Source organism: Echinops telfairi, unplaced genomic scaffold (assembly GCF_000313985.2).
Source record: "Echinops telfairi isolate 266 unplaced genomic scaffold, ASM31398v2 ScPeMD7_7;HRSCAF=31, whole genome shotgun sequence".
Lineage (NCBI taxonomy): Eukaryota > Metazoa > Chordata > Mammalia > Afrosoricida > Tenrecidae > Echinops > Echinops telfairi.
Genome location: NW_022103904.1, coordinates 25,849,647 through 25,867,351, shown reverse-complemented (window position 1 = coordinate 25,867,351; position 17,705 = coordinate 25,849,647). Strand labels below are relative to the sequence as shown.

Below are 17,705 nucleotides of genomic sequence, written 5' to 3'. Positions count from 1 at the left end.
ACACTTAAGTGAACTCTTATTAACTGTAACACCACCACCACCACCCGCCTCCACTTTTCAAGCCTGGCACTGGCCTCTCATGGAAGTGCCTATCCACCTTACTAGATATATGTTAAATGCTAAATCCTACCTGTTCACTGGTGGCTGGTGTTTCTAGGATTTCAGTCAAGGTCTCTCCTGGCTGGAAGCGGATGACATCCACAATTAAACGTTTTGTGCTGAAAACAAGAGGGAGAAAGTATTTAAGCAGTTCTAGGATTTCTACTTCTTAAACTGATCTCAACAGTGGCAATGCACCTTCTAGCTCAGAGTTCCCACTGGGCTGGTGTGGAGGTAGTCACGCCAAGGTGCTCAAGGCCCCAGGCTTATTGCTCCAGCTTGGACAGGTTAGGTTTCCAAGGATTCCATTTCATTTTAGCATCTTATGACCCAAACAAGGCAGCCGAGTGTGTGTGTATATATATATATATATATATATATTTGAGGTGGCCTAAATTATGACGGGCTCGGAAGGAAGGCTAAGAGGATCATTTCACGTATCAAATGGGCCCAGAACCCTTTGGCTTTATTAGTCATGTCACCTCTTCCTCCTTTGGACACTCACTTCAGCAAGATGGTGCGAGCATCCATTTCTGCATTTTCATCTCCAGGCACATCAAACTTGTTGGTCAGCGTGAGAGAGACTTCTGTCTTAGCCAGTGCCTCCTTATTTGGGTCATTTACATTGCCAGAACTTTCCCCTGTAATTTGAGAAAAGCAGAAAAAGTCAGTACAATAATGAGAGGTAATACCAGAGGGGGGAAAACTACAAATAAAAGATGATGCAAGTCTATATACTCGAATAAGCCAACACAGGGTAGCAGGAAAAGCACTTACTGAGAAATAAATGTCACACCAAACGAGAAAGGCCAAAGATATATAATAAATTTCATATAGCTTTGACAAATCTTTTCAATGCTGTAATATTATAATTCTAAAAATAATTGTGATCATTTCTTTTTTTTTGTGTGTGATCATTTCTTTTATCACACACCATAATTTCACACATGACCATTTGTAAATATTCATCTAAAATGCATCTTCCACTAACTTAAGCTCCTCATGGACAGAGGTCACATTTGTTTTGTTCCCCAGTACGTGTCCCCCCCCATTTAGGGTCCCACTGAGTGAGAACTTTACCTATCAAAGACTCAATGGTGGGCACCTCCCCAAGGTCATCCAGCAGCTCGTGGATCGGGTCGTTGTGCTCTGGAGCAATGGCGTCCTGATGATCTAGCAAGAGCTGTACCAAACAGTTGATGTCAATTTCCATTACACATTCAGCCCTTTAGCCCCGGTCCTGGCCCACAGTGCCTAACAGTGATCTGCAAAAGCAAGACTAGGTAACAAAGCTCCTACACTGACAAGCAGCCCTTAGCAAACTACCCTAAGAATTACAAGTGTATAAAGCACCACAATGACCTCTGTTGGATGACAAATGTTAGGAGAATCGACAGGAAATCCTGGTGCTCACCTTTAACCTCACAGCCCTCAGGAGATCCATCCATACAAATGTACCCAATTTAAGAAAGAACAATAAAGCCCACACACTTCAATACTGAAGGTCCTTTATGTACACTACCATTAGTTCACAAAACGCACATTCATACTTTTCAATATTTTAAAGGTCTATCTTTTAATTCACATAGTGTTATCATTATTTTAGGGGCATCCAACAGAGCCTTCAGGGTGATTTGTTCAGATGATGCCTAAGAAAGGACATAAGTGAAGTTTCATTTACAGCTTGTTTATGTCCTCATTTCCTGGTCTTTATGCCCGTGGGGGAAGAAAGGAATCTGAAGGCAGAGGGAACACCCAAGGGAACAATCACTTGAGGCTACACTGAGGAAGAAGCTGGGATTACAGAACACAGGGTTACCGAAAAAGAGAAAAAGATGTGCAGTGGGTAAAAAGGAGGAACAGTAAACAGCGTTTTATCAAGCCACTGGATCAGTGCTTGCAAGGTCAATTCTAGATTTTGATTCAGCAGGCCTATGATGTATGTGTCCGGGAAACGTCATTTGAATAACCAGCATAGATGCTTCTGATTGAGGTGGCTCAGGGATCACTTTGAAAAACTCAGCAGTAGATAGTGTTAAAAATAATAAGCAAAGGGAGAGCAAAAACATGGCAGCGGTGGAAGATCAAAGGAAGGTGAGCGATCTGACTCCCAGAAATGGTAAGCAGCAGCAGCCAAACAAGGCAATTACAGCTGAGCAATGCAATCAAGTAATTAAAGTGCAATACTTACAGTGTGGGTGTTGATGATTTCACCAATGGAAATGTAGATAACTGGTTTGGTGAGGGTTACTAAGTCAGAGTACTCGTCCACATTAAATTTATCCTGAAGCTCTGGGACTTCACAAGCAGTTTGGAAAAATCGTCTGAAAATAAGCAGAGTTCTTTTTACCACCAACAATGAGACATGCGAAGGAGGCTGATGAGAAGACATGCCACCAGTCTCTCCAGAAGTGAGTTCACACATTGAGTCGGTGAATTCAAGTGCTTCCTGTTCACTGTGATGTGGGCAGCTTTGGGAGATGGATTCTAAGAACTTGCTCTCTACCTTCTATTTTCAGTTCTACATACAAGAGCCATTCAACCAGGATTTAGAACAGTGCTCAGCCACCTGTAGTGTGGGAGAGTCACATTTTTCTCTCTAAGACACTGCTCTGAAGCACTGAACTCAAAACTGAATGTTCACTTACAAACATTAGAAGCTTTCCAATTCTTCTGAGGACAAAGTAATAATGTGCTTAATGCATAACCATTATCTTCATGCCCAGAACTCAAAGTTTAATATGAATACATTTTAATAGCTCAAAAATCCTCTTCAACATGAATTCATTGTCTCCTGGAACTCAGTGCAAAAACCTATCTTAGAACATGGAGATGGAGGGGAAGCCGGATGTGCTTTTTAACTTCTCATCTCACCAACACCATCTGTGTCTTTCCTCTCAGAGATAGGAACCCATCCCACAGAATCTTTGCAGAACGGTAATCCCTTCCCCATACCTGAATTTCTGGTAGGACTGGGAAAGATATTCATTAATTATGCTTAAGTGAGCATTATCGCCCAGAAACATCTTATTGGAAGCTGCGTGCTGGAGCATTTTTGCAATGGAGCCAAGATTTCGGCGCTGGTCTGTTGTAAGCTGGCCTCCGGCCGACAGGTCAATGATGTCAAAGGCATCAGGGGCAACGATGGCTGGATTCATGTATCGGTAGTAAAGCAAGTTACCAATAATCTGAGAACAGAAGAAGCAGAAAAATGGTGTCAAAGCCACACCACCAATGAAGCCGAACATGACTTTTTTAGGAAAGAACCAACCCTCCCCCCTCCAATCAGTCCTGCAAAGGGGGGGGAGGGGGTGTACACACACACACACACACACACACACACACACACACACACGCCACACAATTTCTCATAAGGACTAAAAATAAAATCATCACAAATCACTTTGTTAGATGCAGAAGAAAGAAAAGAATTGCAGAAATGAAAGTCACTAGCAGTAGCGTAAGGAAAAAGCTGATCCAGGAGGCATTTGAGGGCCCTTCGCAAACTCGGGCTGCTGTTGACCACATGCAGTTTGTATTCCCCTGGAGGCAGGCTGTTGTTATTAGCCCATCAACCTGACCACCCCACCCCCACCATGCTCGTGCTGCAGACTTCAAATGCCTCTGAAAAGGAAGTCACTCGACAGCCAGCTGTTTTACTGGAGAATTCAATGACAGGCACAGCATTTCCCCTACATTTCCATTCAGAGAGAAGAAAAATTTAATTCACCTGAACAGAAAGTCTAGAATCGAGGCCTCACTGTAGGAAAGCACAGAGCTAGGAGAAAGAAGAAAAAAAGCATTCAGATTAAAAAAAAAAAAAAATGGAAGGAGCACAGCTGAGTAAGAAAGAGTCACCAGCAACAGCCTTAGCAGAAACCATTGTGCTTGCTGCTAGTCGCCCGGCCACCAGAAGAGGGGGCAGCTCTACAGTGAAAAGAAGACCCAAAGACATTTATTTCAAGAGGAAATAGCCATCTATCCTTTATTGTTCGATGCCTGGGTACCATTCAAACTACCTACTCGTACTAAGAGACAATATTTCTTTACAATTGCTTTTTAAAGCTCACAATCAATAGCCAGCTGCTGCCAGAATCTATGCTTAGGTTGAATAATGTTCTACAACCTAGGTTGGTCCCCTCACCCAGCCCCTTACACCCAGTTCTAATTTTAGAACTTTTTCCTCAAAGGGTTGGCTATTCAAAGGGCAAGAGCTTTCTTTCAGAGTCTTACCTTCAGCAGCTCATCCTCACCAGCATCAGGGAACTTCTCATGTAATGAGTCCTTCAGCACTTTGGCAATGAAGCGCATCCCATAACTGTGGGATGGACAACACTTAGTGAGAAGGCCCAGGAGCTGCAAGGCACTAGTGGGCTCTACTTGGGGTCAGGACAAGTAATGGCACTCACGGGATTTTGTCCACAGAGCTGATGATGGCAGAGAGGAACTTGTCAGTCACGGCACGCATGTTCCTAATGGAGTTGTCCAGCCGTGTCCTGACCTCGTCATGAGCCAAAGCCTGATCAGGAGTCACATCATAGGGCAGTTTGCTGGACAGGAGAAATTATACCCGGCTGTGTTAGACCAATGGGCAGGAACTAGTTGAGGCAGAGAATCTTTCTTTCAAATCCAAGCAGACCCAGAGAGACTGGTAAACTTGTTCAGGACCACAGAGCTGGTAAATGGAGGTGTCGGAATCTGAATTCAAAATGATTTTCATTCAGCCAGGCATTATGATTGACATAGGGGGTATAACACACAGCATTTTCTCTTGAGGATCTAACCAATGAACTGTAGACATTTGGGGCTATAAATATGAAGTTGAACAGTGTGCTAGAAGGACAAAGGGCTTCTATGAGGATTAGAGGAATCAAAGAAGATTTCCAGAAAGAAGGGCTACCTGAGCTCAGGAAAAATCTTTTAGGCTGAGGATGAACAAATACAAAGATGTTCAAACAAAAGAGAAGTGAGAGGAGAGATGAGGCTGGACAGGGCCAGATCATGGAGGGCTCTGTAAACAGTGCTAAAACTGGATTTCTCTAGAAGCTAAGGAAAACCAGTAAAAAATAAGATAAAGAGATCTGCATTTTGAGAAGGACTGCTCTGGCCTACCATGGGGAATGAGTTAAACATGGACAGACAGTCACAGATGAAAGAGGTTGGAGGTCAGTGCCACTGCCTGATCCCAAAGCGATGAGATGTCAACACAGATGCAGCAGTGGGGACCAAGAAAGGGAGACGGATTGGATAGATACTAATGGGATACAATCAATGGAAGTTGGTGATCCTTCAGATATTGGTGAGGGATTATCGGTACGTATAGAAATGGAAGGTACAGGACTGACACGATCACTCATGGAGAAGGCACTGAGCTAGTCTAGTTCCAAGGTAAAACTCTGCAGAACAAGGAAGTGTTGACACGATAAGCAGAGAAGAGGTCCTAGATCAGTGGTTTTCAACCTTCCTAATGCCGTGACGCTTTCATACAGTTCCTCATGTTGTGGTGACCTCCGCAACCATAAGATTATTTTCATTATTCATAACTTTAATTTTGCTACTGGCTACGAATCAGGGCAACCCCTGTGAAAGGGTCGTTCGACCCCCAAAGGGGTCACGACCCACAGGCTGAGAACCGCTGTCCTAGTTGAAGCCTGAAGAAGGCAGCTACAAGGTCCTTGGGGTGGGGGAAGTGACAAGAGCTGGGTTAGTTTAGGGGTTGTGCTTGGCAGGCAAGGGAGATGAAGAAACTAGTGGAAGAAGAGGGCATGTGCTAGAGTTTGGGGCACGAGGGTTAATGAGGAAGGAAATCGGGATAGCTGGGAGTTGAAAGACAAAACGAAATGCAGAGGTCAAGGTTTTGGTACTCTCTCTGTCATGAAGTAACAAGGAGGGAAGCAGATGAACATGCTAAAAACAATGGCTGTAGTCAGGAACCAGAAGATGAAATTTCTAAGATTTTTCAAGGTAAACATTCCCACGAGGTTACCAAGTCCAAGTTTGCTAAGTGTTTGGTGGCTGGAGTAAAATAACGGAAAACTAATGGGAATTCACAAGTCAAGGATCCACAAATTCTTACACATTGGATGAATTCACACCACACCATACCATTAATGACACCTCATGGTTATCAGAAACAAAGTGTTACAATGAATTTCCATTTTATGAAAAGCAAATTAAGATACCAGTTTCTTATAGGTTCCCTTAAGAAAAAAAAAAATCACTACCGACTCATAGACCATCAAAGGAAGTAACAGTACTGCTGAGCCCGTGTCCATGGGGCTGTCACTCTGGGGTAGCTTGGCTTGTCAGTAAAATCTCCAGGCAAGTGTTACAGTCTAGGATGAAATAAGAAGCTTGAGCCCAAAACATAAATCCCTAACTGAAATAGTCTTCCTATGGGAAAAACGAAATGTGTATAATGACGTGGGTGATTCTCAGTTATGGGTCTGAGAAGCCTGGGTATAAACAGCGACACCTCTTAAACTTGGAGGGCTGCCTTGCCGATCTACTCTGTACCCCGACAACAAGAAAGCCTCCACCATCGACTGAACTGCTCCCAACTCCATTCTTCACACCTTTCAATCCTCACTGAAGTTGGAAAACCAACCAGAAACATTCCGGCTCTCTGAACTCTATTTTCCCAGAATAGTTACCTATATCTTACTGACACTCTTTTGCTTTAGATGTGTTAACATTTGTGATTCAATTTGCCCTAGCCTAGTCATCTCCTGTCATTAGTGAACTTAGTCCATCTCTCAGTATTCCACAGGACAAGTGACCATTCACCTTAGGACTTTCCTCTTAAGGGAAACAAGTGCTCTCGTTCACATCGGGATGAGCTGGCCCCTAGTTTCTCTTCCACTGCATCTCTAGCTTGGCTGGAAGCCCTTCAGGGCTGAAACTGCCCCAAGCTCCTTTGCACCTGAGAGCATTCAGACACACTGGTCCTTCTGCCCAGCATGTTCTGCTGGCTCAATTAGCCATGTGCGGCTCTTTCGGTACCTACCTGGCTCTGAAGTAAAATTGAGGAAATTTAAAGGATATTATTCAGACAATGGTGATTTCATTTGTTTGTAAAAATATATTTATGGCTTTCAAGTAATTTTTAAATTGTTGTAAAGGACAGGATTGTTTCCTCTGTCTCAAAAGTTTGCTGACGACCTCAGCTAAATGAAACTGACCTTCTCCAACAGGCTCTCCCAGGAGTACCTCCCCACCCCCCCCATTACTACTCACACATAGACAACCACCTCATGGAATTTGTTTTCTGGGTTTGCCTCACTCTTACATTCTTCTTACGAGTGCCCTTTGCAAACTTTGCAGCTATGAAGGATAACAAAGAGTGCCTGAAACATCCTGTATTTTGTGGTTGAATTTGGAGACATTCTGAAAGGGGTATATCCATCATAAAAGAACAAATAATTGGTGATCTCACTTTTGTGAAAATCTAAGAATAGGTATACATGCAGAGACATTCATTGGTGGTTACCATGGACAGGGCTGGAGGATGGGAAGGAGGGAATCACTCTCTAGATAGCAGACCTTTATTTTTAGTGATGGGAAACCAGCACCCAATATGGGTGGTGTGCACAGATTGTCCAAGGAAGAAGATGTTCATACCAAAAAAAAAAAAAAGAGACCTTTTAGTAAGTGCTATGGCATGTATAATTTTGTAACAAAATTCAATAAAATATCTGAGTGTATCATGGGAAAATCTGGTTAATTACCACAACATACTTCATAAGTTATGTTCTACTCCTAATCTGGTGAGTATCTGGTACCTTAAAATTGTATGAGTGGCCATGTGAGATACAACTATTGGTTCTCTACGCATCCAGAAAAAAAGAAAGGAGAAACTAGTCAAAGGAGTGTCTACAAAAACCTCAACTACCCAGAAACCAGAAGAACTCCATACCACCGCATGCTACTTGCAAGCATTCTGGTCAGGGCCGCAATAGATGGATCCTGACAGCACAGAGAAAAGCGTGAACAAGAATCACTTTGTTCCTTTCTTCAAAGTCTAGAAGTTAGAGAACCCAGCGTGGCAAGAGGACTACTGGAGACAACTCTTTCCAGGAGTCCTCAAACTGTGGCCCGCCGAGGACATTTATCCAGCCCACCGGGTGTTTTTGCTCTGTTTGTTTTTTTACTTCAAAATAAGATATGTGCAGTGTGCATAGTAATTTGTTCATAGTTTTTTTTAAAACTATAGTCCGGCTCTCCAATGGGTCTGCGAGACAGTGAACTGGCCCCCTGTTTAAAAAGTTTGAGGGCCCCTGCTTTAGACCTTCAACCCAAACTATCCTGAAGTCACCTTTTAGCTATATAACAGATTGGCTCACAAAACAGTTATCACTGGTGAGCACTGCATATCTTTTAGAAAAAATCTATATAAAACAAAAATTGTTTAGGAAAAAGAAGAGTAAGAATGTAAAGAAACTTAGATTACATTTGTTTTCCCCTGCAAAAAACTCACCCACACATATAACATGTGAAACGTTGTAAGGATGTCTATGCATGTATTGTGCATGTCTCATGACATACCCAGAAGTAATTCCAGCCTCATTCACCTGCCCTCCAACAATACAGGTAAATCATATCTGTTCCTTTTCTTAACCTCATGTGCTAAATGTTACTTTTGTTCATAATTATATAGTAAAGGTGTAAGCCACGGTCAAGAAATCATGGATCACATTTGGAGGTACCTCAGAAATTGGAAAATAAACAATTTCAAGTGTGCATTTCTATTCATCTAACTTAATAATTACAGCACATTAGCTCAATAGTTAAATATGAAAACTCTAACAGAGTGTCTTAAATGAACCCATCGGGTTATTCTGCTGTTGTTAGGTGACATCAAATTGGTCCCAACTCATAGCGACGCAGACACAATGGACAACAGAACAACGCACTGCTGCCAGGTCTGCGCCATCCTCCCAACTGTTGCGCTGAGCCCCATCACAGCTGCCACTGTGTCAATCATCTTGTTGAGGGTCTTCCTCTTTCACTGACTTTTGGTCAAATCCAAAAAACAAACTCGCTGCCACCAAGTTGATTCCGACTCACAGCAACCTTATAGGATAGAGTAGAACTGCCCTGTTAGTTTTTGAGACTTTTGCTAGGCCTACTTATTAGACAGGTAACTGTGTTTTCCCAATGTCAGTTGAGAGCAGCCCTGGTGGCGCACTGGTTAAGTGCTTGGCTGCTAACTAAAATCCTGGTGGTGCAAACCCATCAGCTGTTCTGAGAGAAAGATGTGGAATCTGATTCCAGAAAGATCACAACCTAGGAAACCCGATGGGGCAGTTCTACTCAACATCAACTTAATGTCAGTGAGGCACTGGGCTAGTGTTGGCTGAACTCAGCAACAGATAATAATAAAAATGATAATGTGAGCCTGGCAAAAAACACATAAGGTGTGTGTTTCTGTAAAACTATTCAGTATTAGAAGACCAGACCAGAAATAATGAGAATATTTACACATAGTAAAGCATGTAACTGATGTCATTGAACGGGTGAAACTGTTGAATGGAAACCTAATTGGCTGTGCAAAAATTTTCATTAAAAACAAAATAAAATATCTTTAAAAAACAATACTTTTCCCCTCAATTTTGCAATTATATTGTTATTTTTATATACTCATTGTTTCTCCAAGCCAATGAATTATGAAGACAGGAAGGATAATTTTTTTATTGTATTCTAGTGCCTAGCACATAGCAAGGACTCAATAAATATTTGCTGTATTAATGAATACATTACTAAGTTAATATTTAAAGATATGTTTTCTGAGGAAAAATCATTTGAACCATTTTTAGTTTGTAAATCAAAGAGCAACAAGAAAAAAGAGAGGTGGAGGAAGAAAAACTAATAAAAGAAAACAGTATTGTGTTTTCATACCTTGCTTCTCCTGTCTGAGATTCCATCTGGTTAACCCAAGATTTGTAGATATCCACAGGGTCAGTTTTGATGTTGAGAGATTTGTCATCCATAATCTCTTTCACAACAGGGGCCAAGATCTGTCGCAGGGCATTTTGGCCTCGGGCACCGCGGTTGAAACTTACAACCATCTTAATAACGGTTGGATTCCCTGTCACAATTTCTTGAATCTGATCAACTTTTGACCTATGAAAGATCAGATACAAATTCCATTTAAACCATTCATAGACTCCCTTAAAGATCATCTCTACACCCTTCCTACTTAAAGGTCTTGTCTCCTAAAAGCAGACAGAGCTGCAAGGAAATGGGTGCATGCTCTTTCTCTAAAAACACTTTACAACACTCATCTGCACACAGGACCTTCCTACCGTTGCAAACTTAATCACAGGAGTCACCAAGTCCTTTAGAAGATAAAAATATGGGTTTGGATCAGATATGTAAAACTTGTAATATAGTCCAGTATGTCCCTAAAATTATGTAACTTAGCACATTTCTTCTTTTTTAAATCACTTTATTGGGGGCTCATACAACTCTTATCACAATCCATACATCCATCGTGTCAAGCATTATACATTTGTTGCCACCATCATTCTCAAAACATTTTCTTTCTACTTGAGCCCTTGGTATCAAATCCTCATTTTTCCCCTCCCTCCCTCATGAACCCTTGATAATTTATAAATTATTATTTTTTTCATGTCTTACACTGTCCCATGTCTCCCTTCATCCACTTTTCTGTTGTCCGTCCCCCAGGGAGGGGGTTATATGTGGATCCTTGTGATCGGTTCCCCCTTTCTCCTCCACCTTCCCCTTCCCCTCCTGGTATCTCTACTCTCATTATTGGTCCCTGAGGGGTTTATCTGTCCTGGATTCCCTGTTTCCAGCTCTTATCTGTACCAGTGTACATCCTCTGGTCTAGCCGGATTTATAAGGTAGAATTGGGATCAAGATAGTGGGGAGAGGAAACATTAAATAACTAGAGGAAAGTTGTATGTTTCATCGTTGCTACATTGCACCCTGACTGGCTCGTCTCCTCCCTGTAACTCTTCTGTAAGGGGATGTCCAGTTGCCTACAGATGGGCTTTGGGTCTCTACTCTGTACTCCCTCTCATTCACAATGACACGATTTTTTGTTCTTTGATGCCTGATACCTGATCCTATCGACACCTCATGATCACACAGGCTGGTGTGATTCTTCCATGTGAGCTTTCTTGCTTCTCAGCTAGATGGCTGCTTGTTTATCTTCAAGCTTAGTGAATATCTTATTCTACTCCCTTCCCCCAAACAGCAACACTTCATATTAGCAATAATTAAATGGATTTTTTCTTTAGACCAAGTATTTCACACTAAGTACTAATTGGGAGTAAGAAAATGTCCAGGGAGTCCTCTATCACAAACTATGAGCATCTATCTATAACAGTGTTTAAGGACCGACAAGAACTAAGAGGGCCCCAGTGCCTTAGAGAAGTGTTCATACTTAATTTCCTCCTGGAGGGCTGTCTTAAAGAGCCGCAAGAGCAGGTACTCCTCTCGCTGGTTGGATGCATAGTTGTACAGCGTGAAGATTACAGAGTCCATGAACTTGGTGGATTTGTTCTGGGGCATCTGAAAAATCAGCTTGGCCAGATAGGTGGGATTGGTCTGAAATAAAACCATGAGATGGAAATTCTAGCCATGAGAGTCAAACCTTTCCAGAGATGCCGGTAAGGCTTTCCTGTGAGAACCTTTTTTTAAACTCCACCCCCCATTTAATTAATTATTTAATTGATTTTCCTGTGAGAACATTTTCAAGTTAATCGTTACTTTATTAATTCCCGGAGTCACTCACCTGCAATAAGTAAAACAGGTGCTGATAAGCTTCTAATTTCTCTCTCTTCTCCTTGCTCAAAGCCTTCAGGCCGCCCTTCTGCTTATTTAGCATCATCATATCAGATAACTGTTCTTTATTTTTTTTGGTAAGTTTTTTACTGTGGGAAACCACATCCTACAAACAAATACCGATATGTAAAATTAAAAATATCTCAAGATGAAGCACTGAGCTTTGTTGAAATGTCCTTAGACACCTGTCAAGTCTACTGCACTCTAACAGATCCCTAATAAATCATTTTAAACCCTCCATTGTATCCTGTCTTCAGTACACCGATCCTTCCTGTTCCTACTTGCACCTTCCTATGAAGAATCAGAGCCATATCCATGACCCCTAAACAGAACATCAGCTTCTAGGAATCTAACTGAAGGGGAAAGTCTGAAATGCAGTAAAATAAAAGCTAAGTATAAATCGTGACATTAATTGCAATACTAAACTAAGAAAAACCTAAATGACAAACAGTAGGGGGATTGTAATACATTATATCTTCTCATGGATTGTTGTATTATGGTTAAAAATAGTATTTATGAGTATTTGATTATATGAAGGCATCTCGTCACCTAACAGTAATGAAAAAGATGGAATACAAAATGATTGTGGGATGGTTGAATTAGGGCGGAAGTGTGATCGTCTTTTCTCAGTTAAAAAAATGTGCCTATTATATATTGCTTTGTTTTTTATGTAACTCTGAAAAAAATCAGCAAGGGAGAGGCTGACTAACAAAACAGGACAAGGTGCCCCAAAGTCTAACTGAACTGGACCCATACCTGCAGTGTAATCTTATTCTTCACTAGCAGCCCAATTTTGATATCCATGAGGTTGAGGTCATTCTCCAGCTGCTGGTTAGAACGAATGAGGGTGATAACCTCTTCCCGCATCTTCATAAGGTCAAGTTCCTCTTGAAAATCCTGATCGCTTTGATCCAGCAGGTGGACAAATTTTCGGACCACAATCATAGGAGGGTCCTCAGCATTTACTAGCAGAAAAAAAGTATGTATTAGCTAATGAACCAAGTTATCAGGAGACGTTCTCTAAGTCTCAGGAAATATCAGTATTATCTTGAAAATGTAGCTCTATTCTCATAGGGGGTATTAGCTTCTTTTTAGATGAACCAGGACAACCACTAAGTATAGTCTTGATCATGTTACTGCTATGTTACAACAAAGGTTAATAAGGCAAGTGACAAGACATCTAGACATCATAGTTCTAAAGGGCTTAAATTGCGAGTAGCACCCTACCCTCCTCCCGAGCCTGGCCTGCAGGACCACTATCCATCACCAATGGCTTTCCATCCCTGCCCTAACGCTTCACTGCCGAGCCCTCATTACTCACTGAGAGTCTTGTAGTCATCACGAGCTTTGTTTGCCCGAATAAAAGCTTGGATTTTGACAATGTCATTTATCTAAGGAACGAAAAAGAAGAAAGAAGTCCTTTGTCCATCAAAAAGCACAGTAAAGCTTATCCCACCAGCCCCAGTACCCTAAGGTGCTTACATGGTCTCGGAAATATTGTAGACGATCTCTATAGCGCTTCCTCGCTTGATGCATCCTGGCCAGTGACTGAATCTGTAGAAAGGGGATGTGGAAATTTAGATAAAGCTGTCAACTCAACACATGTCACATCATACTTGGGGTCCACAGTGAGAAACCCTGCTCAGGCTGCCATACCTTTATAACTTCATCTTTATGGGAGCGCAGGTAAGCTAAGCGATCTTGATAGGACTTCTTCTGCTTGTATCCCCTCCACTGCGACTGAAATCATCAAACATTAAAGGCGATGGATTATTTCCCAAGGACCAGAGGACGTTTTTAAAAATCTCATCTTGAAGTATTAGGCAGGCACCCTTCATGATGAAGCTTTAAAAAGGACCACTTGCAGCAGTGATGGGGGAAGCGTGCATGGGCCGGGCTGCCACCAGAACACAAGCTCACTGCTTGTCCCTGCTGCTGGCATAGCACTCCGCCTTGAAAAGTGCATCTACCAGATTCTCTTACTTGCTCTTGATAACCAGTCAAATGCAGAAGATGAATACATATTGCTATCTTTACAGATGAGGAACAGGTCCTAGAAAATTCACCACTGTGAGGCAGTGTGGGGCTGTCAGTCCGAACTCAGAACCTTGTCTAAGACATCGTGCTACTCTTTCACTGAAGCCATTTTCCCTTCAGGTTCAAATAGTACATAAGGAAACAATCGTTGAGGCCGGTAATTGTCACAAAGCCAGACAGTTTGCTATTAAATACCACTAAACTCGTTATCCTTACAGTGGCAGGGGAGAAAAGGTAGTTGCCCAAAGCAGGACGAGACAAAGAGGTCAGAAGTCAAACACACTCAGACACTGATAGTAAGGGCTGACTGTTTATTACTCTGCTCTAGAAGCCTGTTTGCTGTCTCAACAACTGGCTCTTAAATACCTGAATGCAGGTGATAGCAGGGATTTGCTTCTTCAGGAAATTCATCCTGGATCGGAATTCTTGGCGAACTAAGTATCCACGGCAGCAAGCCTGCAGCTTGGTGATCAAGCCTTCGTTGGCCAGCCAGAGCTGTTCTCGGTTATATGCCGCAGTCACCCCAGAGATGGAACTCTGAACAAAGCACACGTAGGCACATTAGAAGAGAGTCAGAGGTGAGAATGGACACACATTTCAACCCTTTAAATGTGTGTTGCACACACATTTCAACCCTTTAAATGTGTGTTGCTGCTGCTTTCTATATGAGATCCTTAGCTAAGTTGTGAGAATAAAATTTTCAGGTCTGCTTTTTCAGAGCCAGCCTGTTCTTTAATATCCAAATACACACACACACACACACACACACACACACACACACACACATACACATACAGAAACAAAACTTGATCTTCTTTTAATCTCATACATTATTTCACCTATCTACCTACTTACCTATCCCAATACTGACCATGTACTGAATGGTGGGATGTGAAACACGGTTACTGTGGACAAGAAAGGAGTCCTAGTGGCATAATGAGTTATGCACTGGGCTGCTAACTCCAAAGCCAGTAGTTCAAATCCACTAGCTGCTCCAAGGAAGAAAGAGGAGGCTTTCTACTCCTGTGAAGATTTAGTCGGAAACCCACATGAAATTCTGTCCTATAGGGTTACTATGAGTAACAATCAACTTGATGGCAGTGAGCATGGAGTGGACAAGGGGTGTGTAGCAAGTACTGGGGAGCCCTTAGAATTCATTGTAGGAAATATAGCTAGACATGGGTACAGATCAGAGCTAGAAACACAGGGAATCCAGGACAGATAAACCCCTCAGGACCAATACTGAGAGTAGAGATACCAGGAGGGGAAAGGGAAGATGTGGGGAGAAAGGAGGAACTAATCACAAGGATCTACATATAACCCCCTCCCTAGGGGATGGACAACAGAAAAGTGGGTGAAGGGAGACATCGGTCACTGTAAGATATGAAAAAATAATTTATAAATTATCAAGGGAGTGAGGGTGGGGGAAGGGGGAAAAATGAGGAGCTGATACCAAAAGCTCAAGTAGCAAGAAAATGTTTTGAGAATGATGATGGCAACAAATGTACAAAATGTGTTTGACACAATGGATATATGTATAGATTGTGATAAGAGTTATACAAGCCCCCTAATAAAATGATTAAAAAAAAAAACCCAAAACAGGACAAAAAATACATAAAAAAAAGATCAAAATGAATGTCAGAAAGAAAAAGAAAAAAAAAATAATGCAGTGTAGGGCACATGCTGAGGAGTGGCCAGTGTTAGATTGTAAATGGTCTTCCAAACTCGCCTAAAGGTTTTCAAGTGCTATTAGAGGCACTGGGAACAGCAAACTTCCACAAGAAGGAAGAGAGCACCAGCGGATTTAGACTTAGAAGACAGCATTGCTAGCAGAGTAGCTAAAAGACTAGTCTAAGAAGATTCTTGAAGCAAGCAGGTGAATAAGAACCTTGTTATAATCCAAGTGCGAGATGACAGGGATTTGTGGGGAGAGCAGTTAGGTGAGAACAAGGACAAAGAAAGAACATGAACATGGAAACTCTATGAGTTGGTTTTTTAAGATGAGAGAGAGACATAATTGTATAAATAGACTGCTACCTACAAATAAGAGTGTTTGGACCAGCAGCAGCAGCATCCCTTGGGAGCTTGCTACGGATGCAGAATCCCAAGCCCCAGCTCAGACGGACTGAATCAAAAGTTTTCATTTTAATCAGGTCCTACGGTTGGTTTGTGCTGGGGTTGTTGTTGGGTGCTGTTGAATCTCTGGACAACAGAAGGAAACACTGCCTAGTCCTGCGCCATCCTCACCATTGTTGCCTGAGGCTACTGTTACTGATGGAGGTCATATAGTATAGTGGAAAATAGGAGAGAAGACAAGGCCTGCCAGGGCCTGGGAAAGCATGAGGCAAAGAGATAAGGAAAATCTCTGTTAACTTAGCTTTGGATGTAAGACGTTCCCTCTAGGAGAGAAAATGATGAAGAATTTGGTGAAAATCCAGATAAAGTCAAAGAGTAGATAGTGGGAGGGGTTCAGTTTTTTTTAAGTCATTTTATTGGGGACTAACATAACCTTCCATACATCAATTGTATCAAGCATGCTTGTATATATGTTGCCATCATCATTTCCAAAACATTTTCTAAGTAGAGGGGCTCACTCTTGGTAGTCATTGTTTTTTAAAAGTAGGTAGAAGGCTGCTTCATAGGCTTTAAAAGCAGGGCAACAGCACTTTCCTGCTTAAAATTCTACTTAGGCCCATGTATAAAATAAAATCTAATCATGAGTGTTTCTGTGGAGGTTGGTAAGATGCTCAAAGGTGAACAGGATTCAAGAAAGAGTTACAAGTTGCAGCCTGGCTTCCTTACCTAGGCTAGTGATGTCTTTCCACAAATGGTTCCTGTTCTTTCAGCCCTCTGTGCCTTTCCTCATAGTGTCCTTTCTGCCTAGAAAGACCTTTCTTTCTTTCTCACCTGCCACAATCATTATCTACAACTTCCTCTAGGACAAAATGTGTTGTTTTTGTTACCATATACACTCGAGTATAAGCTGGCCTGAATATCAGCCTAGGCACCTAATTTTACCACAAAAGCTGCATTAAAAATGTGCTGAACGGCCCCAATGCCAGCTATGTGGACAACAGCCCCTCCCTCCAGAAGAATCTACTTGAGAGGACGGCAATGAAGCTGCAGCTAGAGGAGAGGGGCATGTCTGATCAGAGCAAATGGGAGGATGTAGGGGGAGGAAGAGAGAGTGGAGCACATCCTGACCCACCAGACCTGGAGGGCGACATCCCTGCTCTGAACAGCCAGTGGACAGAGTGGACAATATGGCTGATCCCACCATGAGACACGCCATCCCTTCATGGCCCTGGGCTCTAAGAGGGACAACACTGGAGACTCAGTGTCGGGACTGGCCCAGACTGACCGAGACACCGAGGCAAACCACAAAGAGCTGTGGCAGAGCAACCATGGGAACAGAGCAGAGAGCCCCTGAGGGAGTACACAGGACAGACTCGGGGGCCAGAGTGTGGTACCCCATCGGTCCTGACTGAAGGACACACCTAGAGATCAAAAATCAGACCTTGATCTATTTACAAGTTTTTCTTTCTGCTTAAAATTTTTTTCTTTTAGTTAACTTATTCTTCTATGGGTAATTGGTTTCCTTTTTTTTGTTACCATCGCTGTGTTCTCACTGATTGCCTATCTTGCTATGGCTTGGTTTGTGATGCATATTATTATCTCTACAGATCTATCTAGATAAGATAGACTGGATGAATAGTCTGGAGGAGAAAACAGCGGGACCAATGGTTCTGGGGGGACAC

At 42.2% G+C, this 17,705-nt stretch overlaps 1 protein-coding gene across 1 annotated transcript in view; it reads right to left on the bottom strand.

Moving 5' to 3' along the window:
* The window catches only part of IQGAP1 (IQ motif containing GTPase activating protein 1), a 118,136-nt gene that overhangs the window by 13,458 nt on the left and 86,973 nt on the right, over positions 1 to 17,705 (bottom strand). The window contains exons 18-32 of the mRNA XM_004708091.4: positions 14,314 to 14,484; positions 13,567 to 13,650; positions 13,393 to 13,464; positions 13,232 to 13,301; positions 12,667 to 12,875; positions 11,861 to 12,016; positions 11,510 to 11,673; positions 9,997 to 10,221; positions 4,509 to 4,649; positions 4,333 to 4,417; positions 3,055 to 3,287; positions 2,291 to 2,423; positions 1,180 to 1,282; positions 605 to 740; positions 131 to 218 (exon numbers count right to left, since the gene is read on the bottom strand). Coding sequence (XP_004708148.1) covers positions 131 to 218; positions 605 to 740; positions 1,180 to 1,282; positions 2,291 to 2,423; positions 3,055 to 3,287; positions 4,333 to 4,417; positions 4,509 to 4,649; positions 9,997 to 10,221; positions 11,510 to 11,673; positions 11,861 to 12,016; positions 12,667 to 12,875; positions 13,232 to 13,301; positions 13,393 to 13,464; positions 13,567 to 13,650; positions 14,314 to 14,484 — 2,070 coding nt within the window. The remainder of the gene's footprint in view (positions 1 to 130; positions 219 to 604; positions 741 to 1,179; positions 1,283 to 2,290; positions 2,424 to 3,054; positions 3,288 to 4,332; positions 4,418 to 4,508; positions 4,650 to 9,996; positions 10,222 to 11,509; positions 11,674 to 11,860; positions 12,017 to 12,666; positions 12,876 to 13,231; positions 13,302 to 13,392; positions 13,465 to 13,566; positions 13,651 to 14,313; positions 14,485 to 17,705) is intronic.